Genomic DNA, 9,129 nt, shown 5'->3' on the forward strand with positions numbered 1-9,129 from the left:
AGGACCTAGCTAAGGCATTCAATACAATAACCTACTCAGGTATAATTGATAAACTCACTGAACTGGGCACAACCCCCCTACATAACTTGCTAGATTGCCAGCTGGCTCAAAAACATTACCCATTAAGTCAAGATTGGAGAGACCACCTCCACTAAGTAACCAGTCAACAACGGGGTACCTCTGGGCTTCTTGATGGGACCACTCCTATTTGGAGGTAAAAACTAATGTTAAAGGCCTTTGGCTGACCAAATCTGCAGATGACTGCAAAATGAAAGCTTTCATAGAGTTCCCTACATAACACAAAACATCATGCAAAATGGTTCTACAGAGGCAACGCTGACGGCGATTTTGCAAATCTGCAAAACGAGCAGCAACAGAACCACTAGATCCAAAGATTTAAATTTTGCCTGTGACATAAATAAGACAGACATGTATCACAAAGGATCCCATACTCTGGAACAGGCTCCCTCATCCATGTGAAGTAACCTTGACCAATGCATGGGAAATCAGAGATTTATCCCCCCAGATCAGGCTCCCATGTCTCTGATAGGCAGACAGTAATGCCCAAACATAACCCTCCCGATAACTTCTAGAACGTCCTAACATATCCCCCCACCTAATACGCCCATGAAAATAGGGAGACAATTATGTTGCACGGTCAGCCTTATAAAGGCCCTGGGGTCATCAGCCTTAGCCTAGTACATACCTATGAACCTAAAGCTTTGCGTTATGCATTCTCCTTGCAAACGTAGTATGCAAGAATTTGTCAATAAGCAGCTCATTATTGAATTTCATCCTGAAAAATGTCACTCGTACCTTTAGATAGATATCTATCATCCTAAAAAATGCCACTTGTACCTAATAGGTCTTGACCAATTAAAGTAGTAAAACTTTGTCTTGAACTGTCACTTCTACTTATCCCCAATGCGTAGCACATGCCACAGTATATACGTAATACAGAACAGTTCAGAAGTTACCTCATCATATTGTATAACATATTTACTACTGCATCATCGTCCATGAATACGATTTTATTTTCAGCCAAAATCCGGAGAGCAAGAAACTGACTGTGTCTTTTAATTAATTCAACAGTTCGAAGTAATTCTGCCTTCTCCTTCTGGAATGTCCAAAGCATGCTCACAGCACAATCTATATGGCTGACAGAAAGTTTGGCCTTGTTTTTTCCAACAATATCAAATATTTCCTCCTCTGTCCTACATCCCTTAAGCTGATGGAGCAATGGATCGGTACTTGCTGAGCGATGTTGAAGTAATCTCAAAGCAGTTCGAGTTAAAAGTCGCAGGCGGAACATTGTAACACCACACGTTCACCTGAATCAGTAGCACCCCAGTCTTACAAGCATAGTATCAACTTATTTTTGTGATCTATTACAAGCAATAACACAGTTCGCCAGCAAAGCATTATTAACAAATCTTGCATTGATACCCCAAAATCAGCAAATGTATGCAGCGCGTCTCACTACTTATTTAGTCAGCAAATAGCTTGTATTCAGGGGAACAAGCACGCACAGAACACTTCCAACCTCTACAGAAGTCCTAACTTCCTTTTCAAAAACTGAAAGCAATACTACCACGCCTACAAATAGAAAACGCAAGCGATTCTGCCTCTTTCAGAAAGTCACTGAATAGCAACCTTGACAATGAACAGTAAACTCCGCCCCCAAAAGAGCGTCATTACCAGCGGCTCTCCTCGTACACTTCATTACACTATAAACAAAGTTTATATGGAAGTCTCGTTCCCGCGACGGTATGAAGCTCCGTTGAATGACGTCAGTGGCTCCTCCCACAATCAAGTCGGCAGCGGGATACCATTGCAAAGGAACGTACGGGAAGGAGTTACGAATGTTAAACTTCAGTTGACTTGCGAGTTGATCTTTTGGCTTTAATCTGTAGCATGTGTTAATGTCATAGAAGTGGCTTGTTGGAGTGATCGTGTGGAATATTGCTTCAGCTGATAAAGACAGCGAGTGGTAGCAGAGTGGCACGTTGGAGGAGAGAGTACGGTTGAGCAGTGGTGAGGTATACACTGCATCCTGGCTGTGGTGAACGCTACTGTGCAGGATCAGCGGCAGCGGTGGGCTGCTGTGCAGCAATACTGTGTACGTAAGAGAGTGCAGCAGTTTGCTTAGTCCTGGTAGGCCTGCTCTGGTACCTTTGGGTATAGGCCCCTGTTATAACTGTTGCAGGTTAACGCTTAGTATTCTCTCCTTTTCTGGGTATTGTTGATTGTGATAAACTACTTGTTTATCTGGTTTACACACCTCTTGAATTTATTCTTATAGTGTTGCTGTCCGGTGAGCAGCTTTCAGTAGAGACCTTGACTTATGTTAACGTGCTTCGTTGTCATAATTGAAAGTTGTACTATGAAGTCATTTTAGACGGTTACTTATGTTTACATAAACGTGGCAGTTGACTTCAAGAGCTTGACAGGTGTACCGAATACTGTAGTGTCCCTGTTCACCTGTCAGTCGATAACGAGTGATCAGCTGCCTTCAGTGAACAGAAGCTAGTTTGTGCCCAGACTAAACACTGAAAGGTTGCATAGCTTAATGTTTTTTATTGGAATACGATTACACAGATTTTATCGTGGTCCATTGTGTATAATTTAGTCTTAATGTAAATTTGATGATGCATCATGAAGGGATTAAGATGGGAGCTGCTGATATTGGGATATTTTGTGATCTGTTTTAGATGATTAGTTAAGGAAAATGTTGTTAGTGTTCTTTTGTGGGATTGTCCTCGAGTACGTTTTTGTCTTCTGTAATATAATGGCGGTTGTGTATTAATGAAATGCATTATAAACTCACTTGATGCCTCGACAGTTAACCATGTCTTCAGTTTTTCTACTGAAACCGTTGTAGATCCATAGTAAATTTTCCTACTTTCGCAGCTTTCCAGGACCTGTGTGTTAGTTATGTTACTTGCATATAGTCAATATTTCTTAGCTGTGCAGCATACCCACGTTTTTTGCACTGTACATTTGTTTGTCAAACTTAACTCTTGTAGCAGTGTAGCGGCTATGATTTCAGCACCAAGTAAAATGACTAAGTTCTTGGTTGCATAAGCACCTCTGTATGCAGAGTGTGCTGTCTGATGATACATCTTTAACGCCTGGGTAAAACTGCATATCTACCTCTAGTGCACTATATTCTGTTGTATTCCGTAACTTTGTTTTTGCTTTTTAACACGGGTAGTTTGATAGTATTTTCTGAAGTTGTTATAACTCATGGAGACAGGTGTTTGCTTTTTTCCTAGTTCTTTGGGAGGTCACTTAGTGCTTCATGTGGCTGTTGGTATGCTTGCTGTCTCAGAAATGCTTGGCCTGGTGTGTGTGAGTGCCATTACCTAGGAGTTTTTTCAAGGATTTTTACAGTCTGTGGCTGGGTGTGTAACAGGTTTTTGGGAGAAATGGGTGAATTGGGGTCATCCAAATAGTGCGACACTCAGCTGGGCTCTTGCCTGCTCCACACAGTATAAAATAAGATGCTGCCTTGGCAGGGTAAAAGGCTGTGCTAGTACTGTGTCTATAGGTTGATGGCAATAAGCTGCCACTGATATGCCTGTTCTAACTCTTTGTATGAAGAGTGGAGTAGTTTACTATATTTGTGTTACTTGTTCTGGAATTTGATTCAGTTCAGTTGCTTGTTTTATAAAATGGAGCATGCTGTAAAATTCGACTGTTATTTGTGTTTCGGACTTGTGCTGCAGAACACTATTTTTTCAAGTTGAATTGTGTGTTATTTTACTGAGTTGGGGGGAATTGTGTTTTGCATTTGAGTCTGGGTAGTAATAGCTGGAATTGATACTGTAGTAAATATGCTTTTACTTTATTGAGACTAGCATCGTGTAGTGGTTGTTTAGCTGCCTAGACTTTCATGAAGCACCTTTTGATTTTATTGTATTTGTTTCTTTTATTTATTTATTGATGTCTACACATTGCTGCTGTAATGTAGAGAAATGGCTGACATGCTCATTTATTTGGAACCGTATTACTATATTGATGTTAAAATAAAGCCTGTAATTTTCAATACTGTTTTAATTGCTTACAGTTTTCATGTAGCATTGAGTATTAGTTTTGTATAGGTGTCTGACTCACAAATTTAATACATACTGCGAGAGACTGTCCATTTCGAATTAAAATTTCAGAGCAAGATATTTGCTACATATTTGTGACTTTATGTTAACTGGATGTAGCAGTACATTAGCATTAACTTATTGCTGTTTTTACTGAAGTTTCTAGCACTTGCTGGGTAGAAAGTTTTTGGAGAATTCACCTATAGGTGTGCGGTCCGGTATTGCTTACAATATTGTGCAACAGGTCCTGTGTCAGTTCACCCGGAAGCAAACATTTCATTTTTTTAAATAAAAAAATTCACATTACTACTTCAGTGGTTTAAAAATCAGCAACTTCAAGTATGCCTGCTAGTATTTTTGTAGATAATTTTATGTTACGTGAATTTAATTTATTGGCTAAATATACGGTAAGGTAAATAAAAAGATTTTGTGTTTAACTGTGATTTAAACTTTGTTGACACAAGGGGATAAAGCCCCAAGAACCAGCTAGCTTGGGTTCATTCAGTAGTCTTTGTACCAATAGGAGCTGGTAGGTGGAGGGGGCAGGAAAGCTGATGAAGCTTTGCCTGTGTGATGGTTTTTTGGTGGGGGGGACATGCTGACAATGGCAGAATGTTCTTGTGGCCCTGGTGGAGACTACAGTTTGAACTTGGAGTTTTGATTTGGCAGTGGTGGACAGGATTTGGATATTGCCTTTGCCTGCTGGTAGGAGCAGAGACATGCCCGAGACCATGCTTCATAGCTTGCAGTGGTCTGTTAGAGGAGCAGAGACATGTAGGGGGCATATGACTTCTCAGTAACATGTTTAACTAGCATCTGTGGGTGCTAGTTTCATGGCTCACTGTTCTCCTCCACCTTGTCACCAGTGTTGCCTAGTTGACCGCTGTGGCCCAGAGGTGTTAAATACCAAGAGTAGTACTGAATTAACTTTATTATCGAGGAGAGGAAAAGCTAAAGAAAAAATGTTGCATCTGAAGTACAGTGACTCCAATCAGACAAGTGTCTGCCTCTGCAAACATAATAAATTAAGTATGTAAACAGCATTTAGCTAGGAAGTTGTAGTAGCTGTTGTGTATTTTGATGTGACTTTTAACTTGAATTTTTCTCTTTATGTATGTATATCAGCTACTTTTGGTTGTTTTGTTTGGCATAGTCCTAGGCAGCCAAGAGCAGCAGCTGTTTTGGCCTGGTTTGTAATATTTTTCACAAAACGACAAACTGTATACGTCATAATGGAAAGGCACGATGCTTTGTCTGGAGGGTGGAAATCTCTGTCCAATGTTAATGTCTCCTGGACTAGCAGCAGTACAAAATAGTTGTTTGCGGCAAGTATACAAACGACTGTAACCTGAGAGCTTCCCAATTTAATAGACCTCTTATTTTCAGAAGATGTACAGTAATCCAAATTCTTGATCAAATTTCTAAACGCTCAAAGCTAAAATTATAAAAGTGTTCTTACTTCATAGGCAATGTGAAGATAGAAATTGTGCCCCCCAAACACTTCATGCATGACCTTTGAACCATCCAAACAGGGAGATCCACCTGGATCTGCGTCTGGTCAAATTGACAGCTTGACTCAAGTTCTAAGTAGCAGCCAGGTCAGTTAATTGTTTTTTTTTTTTTTTTCTGACTAAGCAGTTTACTTTCAGTCATCTTTTCAGTACCCTTCTTCCTCGAAACTTAAGGGAGAAATGTATTTATGCTTCTGACTACAGTGTGAAAAGCTTCTCTTCCCTCATTACACAAGTTGTTCTTCTTCTTTTTTTTTTTTTTGGTTCCCCAGAAATGTTTGATGGGTTCAGCTGTTCCATTAGGCTATATGGTAGCCAGCTGGTCAGATTGTACCCAGGACCCAGCCCTGCCTTGGGATGTTTACTGCTTTCTCCAATTCAAGCAAGATGCCTTGGTCAAGTTATGTTCTTGTACTTTTGACACCATCTTTTTGTGAATCCTCCATACCTTACCTTTTTATAAAGAAAGCATTTTCTTATATATTAGCCCATGTTTCATGCTCACAGTTGCCATTGAGACTTAAACTGGTTATGCAAGTTGGATGTATCTATTATCCTCCATACCTTACCTTTTTATAAAGAAAGCATTTTCTTATATATTAGCCCATGTTTCATGCTCACAGTTGCCATTGAGACTTAAACTGGTTATGCAAGTTGGATGTATCTATTTTTTTTTTTTTTCAATCAGTGCTGTAATTAAGAAGTTACATCTTCAATATATGGATGCTTGCAGGCTGCACAGGTACTCTGTCGACAGAGCAAATTCCATAAGAAACCAGCACAGGTTATTTGTTTCCTTCGTGAAAGGTTGTAGTAAGTTAAGAAATAATGTTCTAAGCATCTTTGATATTGCCTTTCTAAAGGGTTTATTGCATTCTTTACTGTAACAAGTGTGGAAAAGTGGCCTCTAGTGCATTGCTTTCCCAAATGACGTTTGTGCAGCACTTGGTTTTCTGTAAGTACCTTTGCGAAGCATTGCAAGTTGTTTGGCCTCCACATGTGAAATACTCCACCTGAGGCGTGTTCCATTAGGATAGCCACCCAGGCAGTTTGAGCCTGTGACTGTGCCCGTTTCACTTTCCTGCAGCCCAGGTATATAATGGTGGGCATGAAAATATGGGTACTCCCAATAGCACTGAAACTGTGAGTAGAGTCCACCCTTTAGCCTTGTGCCTTATGCTCTGTTTTTCCTTTTCTTTTCTCTCACTTGGCCCACAATTGCAGTGGTTTGAGAAAGGAGTCTCTGGGCCTAACAGCTTGGGAAAGATCTGTCTGATGGGTGGTCCTATTGGCAGAGGTTGGTTCCTACAGCTAGAGCAGTGCTTATAGATCCCACACTGGAGTGAGTACTCATAAATTCTATCTTGTCTTGCTGTGTGAGAGTCTTGTAAACCCATTCAGCTGTTTTTGACTTTCGTAGAGTTTACAATACAGTGTTAGTACATGGACAGTAATCACTTTGCCAGTGCCCACACTCTTTTTAGCCATCTCCTGGCTCGGGTGGGGGGGGGCAGCAAAACAGGTGAGGCCTGGGATGAATTTACTAGTGCTCATCTGGTAAATGGTGCTTTCTTTAAAGGAAGCAAGGATATTACTGTTTTAGTAGTGAAATATTATACTGAAAGTAGGAGAAGCATTGAGATATAATCAGTTTCTCTTCTTTCGGCTTTTCCCAGTTAGGGGTCGCCACAGTGGATCATCTGTCCGCTCATGATTGGCAGTGGAGTTTTATGGTGTCGAGTTGCCAGCCCGGCAACCAACCTTCCGCAGAAGGCACACACTCACACCTAGGGCCAATTTAGAGTGTCCAATCCACCTACTGCATGTCTTTGGGATGTGGGAGGAACTGGAGCACCCAGAGGAAACCGACACGACCACAGGGAGGACATGCAGACTCCACACAGAAGGCACCCCAGCCGAGAATCGAACCAGAGAACCTCTTGCTGTGAGGTGGCAATGCTAACCACTGCACTAGCGTGGCCGCCCAGATATAATCATTTTCTCTAATATGTCTTATTTATCAATGGTGGTTCAAGTCACAGTCTGTGTGTATATGTATATTTGTAATGTCTAGGTGTAAGAAATTGAAGAATGAGTTCTTAAACAGGACAGAGTGTTGTACATAAAAAGCACTGAGCAGGAGTCTATACAGGACAGGGTGTAAAGAGCTTCTAACTTGTCATAACTGAGAGTCCTTTTTCTGCTGATCCATTTAGTAAGGAATCTCTGGGGTCTTTCTAGCTGTGTGGTATTCTTGGATAAATGTATGATTAAAATAGCATTATATTCTGTAATTAGGTTAATTGGGACAAAATAGCACGGATAGCTTCATTTGACCTAAATGAGATGATGTGTATTTTGGCTAGACCGGACACTGGTCAGGAAATCCTGTGTGGTGGTCAAAAGATGGGGAATAGTCTGTGAAGATGAGTGCTCTCTGACCATATCAATCTGAAATAGGGTGCTGTCTGTACTGTAAGCTGCTAACAAGACTAGTTTACTAAAGATGATAATGCAGCACTGTTTTGCATTTCATTCAAGCCTCCCTATAATACATCATTAACTTTGTATGTTTTAGTCATTGCTTTAGTAACGCTGTATCTGATTCTGAGCAAACATTTAGCTTGCAGTCATCTGTAAATTTAGTTATGCTTTAGTTAGAAAGTGACTATCAAAGAGGTGGATGCTGACCAGAAAAGGTCCAGTACTGAGCATTGAGGAATGCTACAAGTAGCATTTTTTTTGCCTTCTGAGGTGGCATCAGCTAGTTTGACTGCATGGGTTCTGTCCGTCACCCAGTATGTGTCTTATAACACAAGTCTCTACATGTAGGCCTTTAAACTTGCAGTTCAGTCATGTGGAATAGTGCGAAAGATTTTTTTGCCAGATCTAGGTAATCTGCATGAACTGCTTGTCCACTCTGGATGCTTGTCCACTCTGGCTTTCTTCAATGTGCTTACTAAATTAAGTAGACATGATCTCTTTTTGTTAAAAGTGGTATTGCTGCAGTTTTAGATTATTTTTTATGTTTTTTTTTTTTTTTTACCTTTTTGAGGTACAGCTTTTAAGTACTATGCTTTTGTAAATTAGTTGTCTTGGGCTGATGGATCTGTAATTCCTGGGATGTGAGTCACCCATCCCTTTATGAACGGGCATAATTAATGATAACCATTTTCCATATTTCAGGAATACTTCCATGTGGATATGCTTAATTTAGGATGAGCTTAGAGAGGGCATGCTTGTCACTGTTAATTAAGCAGCCGAGAATACTTCTGGGTCCGTGTAGAGGTGGCATTTTTAGCTTTAGCAAGTGCAGTTAGGACACACTAATCTTGGGTTGACTAAGGAACTTTGTAATTAAATGACCGCTGTTAGTAAAAAATTGGCACTAAGTTTATGTACAGGTACAGTAACAGTATTTTTGTACTCTGTGTTGTGCTGTGCTGCCACTCCAACAGCCTGGACTTGTCCTGGTAAATGTCTTATTCCTTCAAACCCCTATGAACACACTGTAGTGCTCACCT

General features: G+C 40.5%; 2 protein-coding genes across 2 annotated transcripts in view; one reads left to right on the plus strand and one right to left on the minus strand.

Moving 5' to 3' along the window:
* Window positions 1-1,683, minus strand: part of FASTKD1 (FAST kinase domains 1) — an 881,671-nt gene extending 879,988 nt beyond the window's left edge. Inside the window, exon 1 of the mRNA XM_044075492.1 lies at window positions 978-1,683. Within this exon, the coding sequence (XP_043931427.1) occupies window positions 978-1,312 (335 nt within the window). The 5' untranslated portion in view covers window positions 1,313-1,683. The remainder of the gene's footprint in view (window positions 1-977) is intronic.
* Window positions 1,684-1,785: 102 nt separating this feature from the next.
* The window catches only part of PPIG (peptidylprolyl isomerase G), an 898,166-nt gene continuing 890,822 nt past the window's right edge, over window positions 1,786-9,129 (plus strand). The window contains exon 1 of the mRNA XM_044075490.1: window positions 1,786-2,119. The gene's annotated coding sequence lies outside the window, so the exon portion shown is untranslated. The remainder of the gene's footprint in view (window positions 2,120-9,129) is intronic.

Source organism: Protopterus annectens, chromosome 6.part1 (genome assembly GCF_019279795.1).
Source record: "Protopterus annectens isolate FY-2018-M chromosome 6.part1, PAN1.0, whole genome shotgun sequence".
Lineage (NCBI taxonomy): Eukaryota > Metazoa > Chordata > Ceratodontiformes > Protopteridae > Protopterus > Protopterus annectens.